Source organism: Bos grunniens, chromosome 20 (genome assembly GCF_055505025.1).
Source record: "Bos grunniens cultivar Pamir isolate PY7600 chromosome 20, Bosgru_T2T1.0, whole genome shotgun sequence".
Classification (NCBI taxonomy): domain Eukaryota; kingdom Metazoa; phylum Chordata; class Mammalia; order Artiodactyla; family Bovidae; genus Bos; species Bos grunniens.
In genome coordinates, this window is record NC_141184.1 from 59,398,095 (window position 1) to 59,414,741 (window position 16,647).

At 39.5% G+C, this 16,647-nt stretch overlaps 1 protein-coding gene across 22 annotated transcripts in view; it reads left to right on the forward strand.

Moving 5' to 3' along the window:
- MAST4 (microtubule associated serine/threonine kinase family member 4) overlaps positions 1-16,647 on the forward strand; it is a 616,403-nt gene that overhangs the window by 524,628 nt on the left and 75,128 nt on the right. For all 22 annotated transcript variants that reach the window (XM_086362007.1, XM_086362008.1, XM_086362009.1 and 19 more), the window contains one exon: positions 11,411-11,480. In XM_086362007.1, the coding sequence (XP_086218133.1) occupies positions 11,411-11,480 (70 nt within the window). The remainder of the gene's footprint in view (positions 1-11,410; positions 11,481-16,647) is intronic.

Below are 16,647 nucleotides of genomic sequence, written 5' to 3' on the forward strand. Positions count from 1 at the left end.
AGTAGAGAAATGGATAAAGAAGATGTGGTTTGTGTATACAATGGAACACTGCTCAGCCATAAAAAGAATGAAATAATGTCATTTGCAGCAATGTGGAGAACACAATGGCACTCTACTCCAGTACTCTTGCCTGGAAAATCCCATGGATGGAGGAGCCTGGTAGGCTGCAGTCCATGGGGTCCCTAAGAGTGGGACACGATTGAGCGACTTCACTTTCACTTGTCACTTTCATGCATTGGAGAAGGAAATGGCAACCCACTCGAGTGTTCTTGCCTGGAGAATCCCAGGGATGGGGGAGCCTGGTGGGCTGTTGTCTGTGGGGTTGCACAGAGTCGGACACGACTGAAATGACTTAGCAGCAGCAAAGATTGTCATACTGAGTGAAATAAGTCAGAGAAAAATATCATATGTTATCACTTATATGCAGAATCTTTAAAAGGGGTACAAATAAACTTATCTACATAAGAAAAATAGTTACAGATATAGAAAACAAACATGGTTGAAAGTGAAAGTGAAGTTGCTCAGTCGTGTCCCACTCTTTGCGACCCCGTGGACTGTAGCCTACTACGCTCCTCCATCCATGGGATTTTTCAGGCAAGAATACTGGAGTGGGTTGCCCTTTCCTTCTCCAGAGGATCTTCCCGACCCAGGAATTGAACCCAGGTCTTCTGCATTGTAGGCAGACGCTTTACCATCTGAGCCACCAGGAAAGCCCTGTAATGGCCCATATGGGAAAAGAATTTTAAAGAGTGGATTTATATATATGGGTAACTGATTCACTTATACCTGAAACTAACACATCATTGTAAATCAACTGTACGCCAATAAAATTTGTTTAAAAAAATTGTTACCAAAACCAATGTTAAGGAGTTTTTTTCTGTTTCTTTCTAGTAGTTTTATTGTATCAGCTCTTACATTTAATAAGATAAGTATTTGTTAAATGATTCATTATACCAAAGTATGTACCTAATTTTTAATTCAGAGGACCTTAAAGACTCTGTTGTGCTTTTTAAAAGAATAATCACAACTTTTTCACCTGCCTCAACACACCCCAGTATGCCTGAAAGGTTCAACACGTTAGAATTAATAGCTGTGGCTCCTTAAGGTAGTGGTTTACTGAAGGTTGATATCTGTGTATTCAGAATCTCAGAGTTGCAAAGAAGTGCCCCTCACTGCATCCATCAGTTACTTGGGATTGTATGCTAAAAATATGGACACATGTATAGATCGTAAATAGAGTAAGGCCCTGAAAGGACACATCCCTATATGGATAAGGGTGAATCATGTTTTCTACAAGAAGGAATGATTAGAATAATTAGAATGATTTTAGTTTTGCTTCTGATAATCACTGGTTCAATTGAGTCCCCCCGCCACATGCCTTGGTTTTAACCTTTCTAATAATATTACATGTTCTAATGTTCAGTTCAGTTCAATTGCTCAGTCCTGTCTGACTCTTTGCGACCCCATGAATCACAGCACGCCAGGCCTTCCTGTCCATCACCAACTCCTGGAGTTCACTCAAACTCATGTCCATCAAGTTGGTGATGCCATCCAGCCATCTCATCCTCTGTCGTCCCCTTCTCCTCCTGCCCCCAATCCCTCCCAGCATCAGGGTCTTTTCCAATGAGTCAACTCTTCACATGAGGTGGGCAAAGTATTGGAGTTTCAGCTTCAGCATCAGTCCTTCCAATGAACACCCAGGACTGATCTCCTTTAGGATGAACTGGTTGGATCTCCTTGCAGTCCAAGGGACTCTCAAGAGTCTTCTCCAACACCACAGTTCAAAAGCATCAATTCTTTGGCGCTCAGCTTTCTTCACAGTCCAGCTCTCACATCCATACATGACCACTGGAAAAACCATAGCCTTTACCTAGGCCAAATATTAGGCATTCTGCTTGTTTAAAAAATGAAAGAATGAGATGTATAGTTTTAAGGCTAATATCTTCTTCATATACTGTTAGATACGAATTATAAAGATAGCTGGCATTTCAGCTTTAAGCAGTCAAATGATTAGAGTTGATAGTAAAAGTATAAACACAGTTGTGGGTAATGAGTGTATTCTTCCCTACGATTTCCTTATACAGAGGCTTTTAACCTTAACCCAGGAACAGAGGAGTGATACACAGCTTAGCTTGGGGTGGGGGTGTTCCTCTTTTAGAAGAGAGGAGAAATTGTGGAAATAATTTTTGAGTTTAGAGAGAGTAGCAATAGGATGCCAGTAGAAGAAGCGTAATAACTTACTTGATTGACCTGTGGCACCTGTGGACAGGTGGGACTTCTAGAGTGTTGACATGGTGGGATGCTGTTTGTTTAGCTGATGGGGAAGAAATTTCCAGCCTTAGTCCAGTTTTGAGACTACTTGGAGGTCAGAGTGAAGTGAATATATAAAAGGGACATGAATTAGTATAGCTGAAATAAGAGGCAGGGAAGTTAAGTTATAGAAAGCGGGCAGTGTAAAAACTTCAAGACTTGAGGGCTCTAAATGGCTAGTGAAGTCTTTAGCTTGATTTACCAGAATACATGGAAATTCTAAAGTTCTCAGCTCTCGCAGCTTACTAGAGTCACTTCATTTAAAAAGGGTAGACTAGGGCCTGGGTATCAGCATTTTTAAACCCTCCCAAGTAATTCTCCTGTGCATCTGAGCTTGAGAACTATTTATTGATCCAAGGGCATGGAAGTGGAAAGTGAGGGGGAAAAAAAGATACTAGAGGAGAGTCTCAGGGCCAGGGTATTTCCGAGATCTTGTATAGTATGGTTTATGGAATCTGAAAGCCAGAATTTTTATTTATTAGATACTTGGTGCATTACATATTATTTTATTATGAAACAGTAGAATAGAATGTATTAGATTCTTTTAAATCTCGAGATATTTCTGGAGTTAGAAACTGAACATAATTAAGTAACTATTTAAAAAATACATAACACGTGTTTTGTTTCCTTCAGATGGAATGCCTTTTAATCAGAAGCCAAAAGTACATTTTCCGTTTGTTAAATTAAACCACCTTAAATTTAGTATTTATATTTTTAAGGGGAGTTGAAAGGAGGAGATTCATAATAGAGAATACATCTAGATTACATTTAACAAGTTATAAGGACATGCAGCATTTCATTTAAATACTTCCTCTTTGACTAGAAATTATTCAGCAATTGAAGGAAACAATCTGAGAGGAACCAATTTCTTGGTATCAGCCACCCTTTTTCTAGGTAAAAATGCAAATTCTTTGCATCTAATTATGTTAAAGAATTAAAATCCCTTCATCTAAGATAGAAAAAAATATGCACACCTTAGGTTACATTCTTTGACTTGGTCTTTTATCTACATTCAGAGACTAATTAATTATCTAAAATTGAGAGGCTACATCACATTTCATAAAGCTGAATGAAACTTAGGAGTATGTGTTATGGTAGCTATGTTCTTATCTCCCCTTTCTTGACCTTACAGACACTCCTCAGTAACTTTATACAAAGGCTAAAAGTAATCTCTTCTCTATTGCTGGGAAGATGAATTACTGTAGATGGCAGGAAAACATACAACTAAAAATCAACTTTCTTCATCACTCTTGACATTCACTAGTCTTTACTCGAGATCACCTTGAGATGTGACATCAATTCAGAGTAATAAGGAAGGGTCAATGAAAAGCTAAAACATTCTTGAAAACCCATTATAACACATCTCCGAGGGATTTGTGTCAATGCCACGGCATTTCAAATACACTACACAAATTTCAGAGGAATGGCTTCATGAAATGGAGACAGCAGGCATCTGTGAGAGTCTTTATGACATAGAAATTGACCTGTTTTTGGGTCTCTCTCTCACTCCCTACATGTTTTTCACCCTATAAACTCATCAGTCCTTCCTTAAAAAAGCAGGGCATGTCCATTTGTTAAGTACCTGTTGTGACACGCTACATCCTCCATGTGGTATCATCATTGAAAGTTGGTTTTTAGTGAGTAATTTTGATACATTTGAGATCCAGAATTGATTTCACAAGATGTGTCTAAAGTTGGTGTTGTACAGATCTTCTATCAGGAGATTTCTAGTACTTTGGGTCTTGTTTACCTGTTTAATTTGTTCAGCAGGTAGCTCAAAGCTCTGTATATAATAAGAACTTAATACATATTTGTTGAATTAGAAAAAATTCAGTACAATTCTCATGTACTGTATAACGGACTACGTTAGGCACTGAAAATTCAAAATATGCTTTTTGTGTATCTATACATATGTATAACCAGAGTTTATCCTTCACCAGCATTTAGAATAAGTTAGTGAGAAGTGGCGAGAAATGAAATATAGAACACATCATTATTCCATTCCATTTTACCTATGGTGACAGGACATAGAATGATTAAAATGATCAATATTCAGACTTAAGTGGTTAGCCTGTAAAATTATCTTTCTCTGCAAACCTTTGACCAGCACTGTTGTCTAGTTTGGCCATATTAAACAGACCAAAGCTATCAAATCTGTTAGGCACTAAATAATGTGAGCTGGAAAAATACTATTTGCTCTCAGGTACAATAAAAAAACTGTAATAGAATTTTTATGTTTAACTGAGTAGTATAAATGCTATGTACAAGAAATGTAACATTGTTAATTGCATACAGTAGGGAACACAAGTACATTTTGGGTGTGTGCATTCAGTTGCTCAGTTGTGTCCGACTCTGTGGCCCCATGGCCTGTAACCCACCAGGCTCCTCTACCCATGGAATATTTCAGGCAAGAATACTGGCGTGGTATGCAATCTCCTTCTCTAGGAGACCTTCCCGACCCCAGAGATGAACCTGGATCTCTTGCATCTCCTGCATTGGCAGGTGGATTCTTTACCACGGGCGCCCCCTGGAAAGTACATTTTAATATATTTAAAATGATTTGAAGTGGTGCCTCCATAAATAAAAGAGCATAAATCCACTCAAATTTTCAAGGGTTTTATTTTGCATTTTTTAAACTAAGTATAATTGATTTATAAGATTGTGTTTCAGGTATACAGTGTAGTGATTTGTTTTTTGTTTGTTTGGTTACTTGTTTTTACAGATTATTTCCATTTTAGGTTATCACAAGGTACTAGGTATACTTCTTTGTGTTATACAGTAAATCCTTTATTGCTTATCTATTTTACAGATAGTACCTAGTTTGTATCTAATAATCCCATACCCCAAATTAGTCCCTCCTTCCTTTCCTCTCCTCTTTGGTAACCATAAGTTTGTTTTCTAGATCTGTGAGTCAGTTTCATTTCTTATGTAAATTCATTTGTATTACTTTTTAGATTCCGTGTGTTATAAGTGACTTCATACGGCGCTTGTCTTTCTCTCTCTGACATACTTCACTATGCATAATGCCCTCCAGGTCCATTCATGTTATTACAGATGGCAGTATTTTGTTCTTCTTTATGGCCAGGTAGTATTCCATTGTATATATGCACCACAGTCCTTAAGCCAGTCATCTATTGAGAGGCACTTGGATTGCTTCCATGTCTTGGTTATTGTTAATTTCTCCTCACATTCCCAACCCTGTCCTCCTTCAGTCTTTTTTTTTTTTTTGTCTCGTATACAGGGTTATCGTTACCATCTTTCTAAATTCCATATATATGCGTTAGTATACTGTATTGGTGTTTTTCCTTCTGGCTTACTTCACTCTGTATAATAGGCTCCAGTTTCATCCACCTCATTAGAACTGATTCAAATGTATTCTTTTTAATGGCTGAGTAATACTCCATTGTGTATATGTACCACAGCTTTCTTATCCATTCATCTGCAGATGGACATCTAGGTTGCTTCCATGTCCTGGCTATTATAAACAGTGCTGCGATGAACATTGGGGTACACGTGTCTCTTTCCCTTCTGGTTTCCTCAGTGTGTATGCCCAGCAGTGGGATTGCTGGATCATAAGGCAGTTCTATTTCCAGTTTTTTAAGGAATCTCCACACTGTTCTCCATAGTGGCTGTACTAGTTTGCATTCCCACCAACAGTGTAAGAGGGTTCCCTTTTCTCTCCTTCAGTCTTTTCCATCTCAGTTCAAGTCACCATCTATCTATCTTGCTTAATCCTAAGATTTAGGAGTCATCCTATATACCTATACATATATAGATATAGATATAGGATATATACATAGGATATCTATATATATATATATATTTTTTTTTTTTTTTTTCACTTTGTGGCTTGCAGGATCTTAAAGGTCCCCTGACCAAGGATCAAATCCAGGCACTGGTGGTGAAAGCTCTAGACCGCCAGGGAATTCACTAGGAGTCATCCTTTCTTCCTCCCTTTCCCTCATTATTCCACTTGGTCTAGTTTTCAAGTAAATCCTTTTGGGTCCACCATCGGAACATACCTGAGCTCTACTTCCGTTCTCTCCAAACCACCATCACCTCTTACCTTGTCAGCCTCCTTTCTGATCTCCCTGCTTCTGTTCATTGCCTGCTTAGAGCCCAATGGACATGGAACAGCATGAGGGCTCTTTCTAAAATGTAAGTCAAATCATACCACTCTTCTCTATTAGGAAAGGATTGATAAGTATTTGTCGAATTAATCAGATGACAATGAGAAGTGGTACTGGGTGAGGAGAGTCAATGTGACAAGGATGAAAAAACCAAAGAGGTTCAGAGAAGCCAGGTTTTAAGAAAGCCTTGATTTATTGTCCGTAATTCTCTTTTTACTTGAAAACCCAGGCATGAAAGTCTATTTATTGGCCTGCTGTACAGGCATGCCTGGTGGTCTAGGTGGTAAAGAACCTGCCTGCCAAAGCAGGAGACGCAAAAAGATATGAGTTCAGTCCCTGGGTTGGGAAGATCCTCTGGAGAAGGAAAAGGCAGCCCACTCCAGTATTCTTACCTGGAAAATTCCATGGGCAAAGGACCCTGGCAGGCTACAGTCCATGGGGTCGCAAAGAGTCGGACGTGACTGAGCGTGCACAGGCTATATACTCTGTTATACTGGCCTGCTGTGAACGCTTAACTGCTTGCCCTAAGAGAGTGCTACTGAAGGCCAATCAAGGTTTTTCTCTGTCCACTTAGAGTCTAAACAGCTGCCCAGGTTTAATTAATATCCCACAATTCTATCTGGACAGTAGCCAGTTTCTGAAATGGCTGAGTGAGAGAGGATTTTTAACTCTCCTATTGCATCAGCTGGATCTGATAGCATAGACATCAGCTTCTCAGGTGGATTTGAACTGTTATTCTTCAAAGTCCGCTCAGCCTGCGGTTCCTGCATAACTGTTCAGTTGTCCCTTCATCTGCTGCCATTACATTTTGCAAGGGAGTCCTCAGTTTGGTCCTGTGAAGTGTGGACTTCAGGTTTTTCCACACTGTCAGTTTATTGCTGAGCATCTCCTGCAGAGCGATGAGGAACACAGTGCTGTTTGTTAGGGTATAGAAAAGTCACAACTCATTTAAGCCGATCATCAAGTAATGACAACAAGGATTAAAGTGGGGGCTTACTCTTTGATCCACCAGGAGTTTCAAATGGCAATTATCATTAATTCTTGGATTCCCTCAGTCCTGATAGAAAATCAAGGCAACCAGAAACTATCATTTTGTAAACAGGCAGCTATTAAAAACACATTAATAATCTATAGTGGGTATAGCATATGCCTTTTAAAAAGATTTGCAGCTTGTTTCTCTGCGGTGAAGACGGAGGACTTCTCCAACCTAATTACAAAGCAATCAAACAATTTAATTAATCTGGAAATCACTTTCTTAACAATAACTGCCTCCAAAATGAGGCACCCCGTGTAGCTCTGTTAGGTAAGTACTGTTTTGATGTACTGCCTGTGTGTTCGCCACGCCGGTTCCCCCTGGGAATCACGGAGTTAATTACCTATCCAGCGCCTGCCCACCCACCACTAAGGCTTCCTTTACCAGGTCAGAAGCAGCGGTCTATAACGTGTCCTGGCATTCAAACATCCAAGAGCCAGCAAATCCCTTTGAACAGCAGGATTTGAGTTATAAGCAAGTGCTGCACATATGGGCAGAGAATTAACTGGCACTGGTTTTCGTTTGAGAGTCTCACAGGTATTGCTTTGCAGATGGGTGGATGAATTCAGAGGGCAGTGCTGTGCGTCGTGAAGGTCAAGTGTAGGACTCTGGTTCCACTCCACCTTGTTTTCCTGTCCTGGGAAAGTGCTATAAGTGTCCAGAGCAGTCTGGTCCTCATCTCCAAGCGAAGAGTGTATAAAGTGTGCTTTATATTTCAATCTGTTCTAAATTAGTGTTGTTGTGTATCACAGAACAGTGTCCCTAAGTCCTCAAACACAACACACAAATCAATGTTTGTTTCAAAGAACAAAGGCCTCAAAGATTGATGTGTGCCTATCTAGTCTACTTATCTTGTAATTTCTCCCTGAGGAAAATTGAGGAATTTTCTGTAACAAATGACACAAAAAGCTCTAGAATACTCATCTATCCTTTTCCTCTACTATTACTACTGCCCCAGTTCTCTCTAAAAGTCCCTGTTAGTGGAGCAGTCATCCTCCCAGTCTGCTAACCTTGGAAGTGTCAGTTAGTCTGTAATCTTTTTCATCACTTATTTTTGATCCATCACCAGTTACACTTGGTTTGGTCACCAGAACATGCTTTCTGTTGGCTTTCCACACCCTAATCCAGCTCCTCCTTCTTGGCAACTCCTCTGTCCACTCAACATATACCAGGTTAAAATATCGAGTGCCTCTTTTGCGTTCAGATTTCTCTTAAGCCTTCCACTGCTGCTGCTGCTGCTGCGAAGTCGCTTCAGTCGTGTCTGGCTCTGTGCGACCCCGTAGACAGCAGCCCACCAGGCTCCTCCATTCATGGGATTCTCCAGGCAAGAACACTGGAGTGGGTTGCCACTGCCTTCTCCCAGCCTCCCACTAGGTAGTTCCAAAGCATGTGGTTCACAACTCATTGACTTGACCAGTCTGAATTCCCTAATAGTAGAGTCTGTCTCTCTACTGCATTGCCTAACTGTGGATTGATTCTGTCCCCTTCCTGAAGTCCTTCCGTTCCTTCTCTTATCCTGAGCTTGCTGAACTGCCCTCAAATTAAGCTGCAGTCTCCTGTCCTTAAGGAATTACCAAGTATTCTAGTTCACACTGCCCTTGTTTTCTCCAGTAGCCCACTGTACATAAGGGCCTTTGTGATAATGTGGGATGTGTGTATTTCTATCTCAACCAGCTCTTCAGTGTGCCCAGAAACAAGAAGAGAGATCTGTGATTAGTAGGAGAATACAAATGGCTATATAACTTGGAGCTGAGGAATGTTTTCAGTGTGTGGGCCTGGAAAGGCCACATAGAATGAGAAGGCAAAACCCAAGATAAGAAATGGTTGAGGGTAGCCCTGATTTTTTCTTTTTGTCCTGTTTTTTTTAAAGAGTGGAGTTAAATTAACCTACCTCTCTATCTCTGTCTCTGCCCATTCATCGTCAGTGTGATGGGCCACCATATATTGTAAGAAGTTACATGGTGTCCTGGGGGGCCGCTTGTTGAAATCTGTAAAAGTGAAAAGGTTCTTAAGATAATTCCTGTTTCTGCCTCCTTCAGATTCTTCAAAATATTTAATAAGCTCCCTCTACTTGTTCTGGTTGATCTCATATAATCTCCAGATATAATGTTCTCTTTACAAAGAACACAGGGCTAAGAATTTGGTGCCAAGTTTTATTGGCCTTATTATTTATTCTCAGGGATTAGAGTAGTAGGGATTGTTCTCAAAATGCCTTGGCTTCAATCAGTTGTTTTGTTTCTCATAATTTACTGATAGTTTGTTCTGTGTGGGGTGTGAACAAACCAATTTTTTTTTTCCCCAAATAAAAACAAAATCAACCCAGAGGTTTCTGGCATTTGACCTGTTTCCCTTTAGAAACAAGATTTCTAGCCATCTTGAAATCAAGACCTTTTAAGGAATATGAAGAGCAATGCGCAAACTAACTAGGGGAGGGGCTGGGGGAATGAAGGCTGTTGGGAGAAGTTCAAAGAATTTAATTTAGCTGTGTAGATAAAGGACAGAAAGGGTCCTGGATTACCGGATGGCAAAAGCAGAATCCATTTCTCTAGAGGCCCAAGAAACAACAGATGCAAAGGCATGATAAATTTCATTGCAGCAGGGGGAAAATGCTTCTTGATTCTCTATCCATAAAGAAAGGGGCTTTTCAGCACTTTCCAGTTAAATGACTTTAATTGTGCTGTCTGTCATAAACTTAATGGCATCTGTTGATGCCATCACTATAAAATCTGCAACTTTAAGTTAACTGAAAAATTTCAGTAGAGGTGCAGCCAGTCCAGAAGTAAAGGTAACACTGAAATTAGCCCCTTCGATGTGTTAATCTATTCTTTTTGCACACAGGTAATAAATTGGTTACCTTTATGGCTAGGTGCCATTTTATGTTCCTTCCACCTAATTACAAATCGTCACTTCCGGTGTGAAATCAGCAATGTGGCACACTGGCTTGCTGTTAAGGATTAAACATGTCTTCTTGATTTATTTTCTGTGTTTCAAGAACATGCAGCATTTGTTTGCAGCCTTTCCTAACCTCCTTGTTTAAACCGGCTACAGTCCCATCCGGTCCTCAGGCCATTCTGCCAGCCTAATTAACCATGCAGAGGGAAGCAGGGTGGTCTGGCCTGCCTTGGGCCTCCCCTCACCCGCTGCCTGTCAAGCTTGCCCAATAATCAGCAACAGGTTGCATGTTCTGATGGGGAAAGTAGCAAGCCTCCAGACGAGCTGTCACCTTACATAAGCATCCATGTTCCACCCACCACGTAAGAACCTGGGGAAGACACCTTCTGCCAGCCGCTGGGTGACTGTGGCTTTCCAGGCAGCCTGGCCAGTCACCCCCTCAGCTGCCTAGGAGCAGAGGGACTATTGAAGAAGATACTTCTGGGCCTCTAGGCTGGGTCGTTTGAGGTCTGAACTGCTGGGGTTCTCCCCAGTATTTATGCCCTGTTCTGACATTTCTGCCTTTAACATGTGTGCTTTGAAAAATGAGGATTTATTGAGAACTCAGACTTTTATTCTGTTTCGGTAAATAAAAATACTGAGGCTGCCTTCCTAAAACGGAAAGCCTCACCCTCCCAATTGAAGCTTATCTTCTCTGTCTATCCTACTGTGGAAATGTTAACATCTGGAAGAGCAGGAACCAAGACATATGTATGTATTCATTATTCTGTGGGACTGAAATACTTACATTATGCAATATATGGACGTCTGCTGGTTGGTGACATGGGTTTGTTTATTCATATATTACACCCTTGGAAAGTTGTGCTGGAACTCAAGCCAATCCCTTCCTCCCCTCCAAATAAAACGCAAGCAGTTTTTGAGGAGATGAACATTTTACAAAGGTGTACAGAAGCCTACTGCTAAAGAGAAGAGTGTTCTGGATGTAGCTAATGATACAAGAATTAAATCTTCATGTCATTTTTTTTCTTCTTCTTTCTCTCTACAGGAAATAGCCCTCAAGATAGTCCAAGAAATTTCTCCCCCAGTGCCTCTGCTCATTTTTCATTTGCACGGAGGTAAGAACTTTTTGTGAGTAGAATGATAAAGTGTTGTGTGGAGAAACCCTCCTCCCTGCCCCAGTTCCTCCACTCCCCATTAGAGTTATGAATGCCTCCCTTGGTTCTTCCCTAGATGGTGGGCTCCCATTAAGAGCAGAAGAAACCATTTTCACCTTTTCTCCCATCCCCAGTGTAGTGTCTCATACATGCTTTTGATGCTCAACAGATTTTTACTGACTTATCTGAGCTTACATTATAATTCATCCATGTGTCCTGGTGCAGTTGTCATTGTTACTGAAACACTCAAAAATAAATAAAAGTAAAAATGGCCTTACTTGGGATCACAAGGTATAAACTCTTAAGATGCCTCTTTCCCTGAGAGCACTAAGCCAGCAATTTAGTGACTTTCCTGAGTGTTTTCTCTTCCTTTCTTAGTTAGAATTGGACTCCAAACTGTTACCAAAGCTTTTATCTTGGGATCACCTACTGTGATTTCTCCCAGTCAGAGATGTCTGCACAGCCTCCTCTTCTGTGTGTGAAATTAGTGTACTTTCCCTGTCACATTCATATCTTCACTTTCCTCCATTCCTCTTCCAGCCAGGGAAAACACACAGAAGACAAAATTGCCCCTTTAGCCAGGTTTCTGAATATTCGGAATGAATTGCTTTTATAGTCCGAATGTCCTGCATATGTATTAAATTTTGTTCAGAGAGCTAATCATACCCTGAAATGAATTAAAGTAACATTTAATCAAGACATACAGGTAGGTTAAAAAAATAGGTTTAACACATTAATGTGCAAACCTGCAGGGTCATCACTGCCATGTGTCATCACGGAGTGTGTTTTCTGTTACTAGGTCCAGAGGAAAGGATCTGCTTACAGTGTATTCGCAATTCCTGATAATTAAGATTCTCTTGTCTAATCACACATTCCCCACCACATGGTAAATGCCTATGTGTACCAGGCCTTCCCCATAGGGAGGACAAGAAGTAATTGAGATGTGATCTCCAAGGAACTTTCTGAGACCCACACCCTGGTTTTCCCCAATTCCAACTTTGATTATTTTAGTCCTCTTACAGCCCGTAAGCACTGTAAAGAAAATGTGACAATTAATTGGTTCCACAAAGCCTGTGTTTGTTTGTCCAATGAATATTAATTCATGATGGTGCTACTATTCTAAATGAAAAGGGAAATCCTATAAAAATTGGTTTAAAAAAGAACACAGCATAGTCCTTAAAATACGTTTCTTTGAAAAAGAAAAAGAAAAAAAAAAGCAGGGAGGTGGTGGTGGAATGCATTTAATTACTTTAAATAAAAAGAAAATGCACATCTCATAGCCTGTTTTTAGATGTGCCTGAAATCAGTCTTTTAATCCTGCCAGATTTATAAAAATGAAGAGAACCTAATAATTGAGTGGCCGACTAGAGGACAGATGACTCTGGTTTCTGTGCTATTAAAAAAAAAACAAAATACACAAACCCCCAGGCATGTTAATTTTTGACAAATAAGCTGTAAACCGTAACAGAAAATTATCACAAGAGACCTCTGGTTCATTTTGCAGCAATTTCCAGATGGAACTCACTGCACAGTCTTCAAAAAGTATTAATTTAGATTAGGACTTGAGTGATCATCTTTTTAAACTTTTATTCAAGTAAACAGAACCTGTGTTTTCTATGAAAACTCAAATTGGCCTGTTTTTAACATCTGGCATCTTTCTCTTCCATTTTAAAGTTGATTTTTCATTCAAGAAACATGGAAATTCAACCCATGGGTCTCCATTCCCTACCATTTGGTATCATTTCTGAGACCTTAGCAAGTAATGCCATTTGGGGAGTCCCACATTTTATTATTTTGTATATTCAGTTCAACAGATGGAAGAGATTGCCCTGTTTTAAAAATTATTCTTGGGTAAAGGGATAAAGGTCGGACTTAGGAATCTTTTCTGACCCTACTTATAACGTGTGAGAATTCCCCTCAGTATTCATCTCCTGGTAATATACTAGTTGCAGTTAAGACTGGGAAATAAGACAACACACAGTTGCTTTCCATACTATCTAGTATGTGTCTGAGAGTGAAATTATCAAGTTAATTTTTTTAGAATTGGATTAAAATACTAGGATGAAAATGCATGTCATAGTGTAGTGGGTTTTGTCTGGAACAAGGAGACATATTTGTATTTTGCTAGTAGCTGTGATTGTTGTTATTCAATTGCTGAGTCGTGTCAGATTGTGACCCCGTTGACTGCAGCACACCAAACCAGTAACTGGGATACTGATTTACATCCACCTGCTTGTGGAGTTACCTAATGTTGTCTTCCTTGGTGGTAAAATGGAGGTGATGACGTTGGTTTGCCTTCCCTAGAAGTTGTGTAGAGGTTTACATGTCATGCATTGCTTTCACATTCTTAGAAATATTAAGAGAGCCCTGAATAAATGGGGATGTCTCCTGGCTGCCTGGTTGTTATTTATCAGGTGAAATATCAGAATGGATCTCCATAGACAAGTTACTGGAACAGATTTGCCCGCTGAGGTCAGGTCATGAGACACTCATTGAGCACAGGTGGGCTGAAGTTACTCTGGTTACATTATATTGGCATAGTTCATCTTGTTCCAGTATCAAGTAGACCATAAAATGTATCATGCCAGATGACTACAACAAACAAATAATGAAATCTGCTTCCTCTTTATACAGTTGTAATAGCCAGGTTGATACTGGAACTTTTCCTTCTTCCTTTGTCGTACACCATATTAATCTAACTTTTTGTGGTTAGTATGGAAATGATGGAGGCTTGGGGGGAGGGGTGGATTTTGAGCCGGTTGTTTTTGTTTGTTTGCTTTGGTTGTTGTTGATTTTGCTAGTCGCTTTGTAGCCTGTGTTCCCATCAGATGTTTTTCTCATGTTACATTTCCATTTAGTTTAACATTGAAATTTCCACCCACAAAGGAAACACACTTTTCAAAAAAAAGCCTTGTGGCTTTGGCAAGAATGTAGTTTTGTTTTCAGGTAACATTGTACTGGTAGCTGCTACAAAGGAAAGAAAACGTTATTAGTAGGATCCAAATTGTACTTCTGTGGATAGCTTTCTTCAAAAAGGGCATGCTGTCTCTTAGAGCATGTATACAGTGTTGTTATATACGAAGTTCTCATGTGCAGTTGTCATGGTAATGAAAATGCAAGGTCCTTTGTGTTCCGTTTGAGTAAATAGACACAGACAACTCAGGGAACTTTGTGAGACATAAATGATTTCTGGTCCATGGCTGTACGGAGTACTGAGCACATTCTTGTTTAAACATCTTTCTAGTCATGTGTTTTCCAGAGTAAGCAAATGTAATTTATGCTTCAGAACTAATAAGCACATGTCTCCTCTTGGAGTTGTTCATTCATCTGAAATATGTTCACTGATACCTGAGGGAAAGGAGAGTTAATGAATCACAAAGCAGAATCATGGTGGGGGAACTTGTGTCCCTCACTCTTTCCAAAGACTAGTTTCTGATAATTGCTATTAAATGGACTGAATAATTCTTTGAAAGCCATATTCTTTTAAAAATTGGAAGTGTCTAAAATAGAGAGTCCAGGCATAGGTTCTTAAGTCCGTAATAATTAGCCAAATAAGCCAGGACCAACCTGTGTCCATTTAATTGATGGTCAGTTGTCTTTGGAAACATGTTATTAGAATTTGTTTCTTCTTAAATCTTTTAACATTTTAAATTGTATAAAATTATTTCTGGAGAACTTGTGGCATTTATTTTCATTCCTTCTATCTGATACATTTACAAACATCTTAATTTGCTTCTTTAAAAAAAAAAAAATACTTGATTCAATTGTACTCCAATCATGGTCACAGAATTGACAGGTAAATTTTACTAAAATCTTAACATTGTACTACTTCTGTGATTTATCCACTTGAATTTCTCATTTTGTCTTTGAGGACCATTTGCGTTTATTGGAGGTAAAAATAACATCCATTGTGGCCTATGATTATATTCTCCCTTGATTATAGTTTAGGCTAAGATGTCAGTTTTCTACATAAACATGTGATTGACACATTTCTCAAATTCAAGTCAAATTCTGAAGAATTCCCTGATGTCCCCTTATAGTGAATGTGTCTGTGGTCAATTTGGTCTACTCTTATCTCTCACTTGGTAAGTTAGTATAAATCATGAGTTACAAAAGGCTACATATGGTCAAAGAATGCAGTATAGCTCTTTAGAAAAGTGTGTTTTTCCTTTTCTCCCCATGGCAAATGTGTGTATATTTGTCTTCACTGTGTTATGTGATTTTGAAGGCATAGTCCTATTCAAAATTGCTAATAAAATAGTCATTTTATTATTTATAATAAAATAATCCTACTTTAGCAACAGGATTGTCTTCACTGCTTTGACAACTCATCTGAGACCTTTGGAATGATCCCAATTAATAACTATAGAGTTCAACCCAGAAGCTATCCATCCTGTTGCCATTTGGAGATAAAAACCATATTCTATTAAGACTCCTGACAGCTTCACCTCTGTGACTAGCGCAGGTCACTCTACTCTGCATTAGCATCTACCACGAGTGGAGAATTTTCTTTCTTCGCTCCCTGTCACTGGCCAGAGCTGGGCCGCATACTCATAAACTCTGAAAGAGGCATTTACTGGAACACTTTGTAAAGCCAGGTCATGTCAGAAGGTAATAACTCTTAAGAGATTGTGAACACAAGGTCAGTCACTTTCTTAGTGCTAAAGTTATTTGCCACTTAAGGCTTGAGCCGGCCACGAGCCCCCTGATCCTCCCTTCCTTTGGTGTTATGAGTAGGATTGTTCTCTTGAAAGTAATAAGCTGGAAGTCTTTAAGATGCGGTGGGAGTCCCCAGAGGCTGTTATACCATGCTGGAATCCAGGCCCTTCCAAAGATCGTGGCCCCAGTTATCAGTTTGCACATAGGAGTGTTTTCCTCCTGCCTTTCTATTTTTATTCATCTGAATCTGCTGAGTCCGACCAATGTAATTATCCCTGGTATTCATTTTGTCAAAGTGTATTAGTGAGAGATCAATAATATGGATCAACCCATTCACTTTCTACTTGTTTGGGTGTATTGATTCAGTTTAAATAAAAGTCAACCTGCTGTATAATGTTTGTTTACTCTGGCCCTTGCTGAACATTTCCACATCCTCATTGACTGCGTTTGCGTCATTTGTTCGACTAAG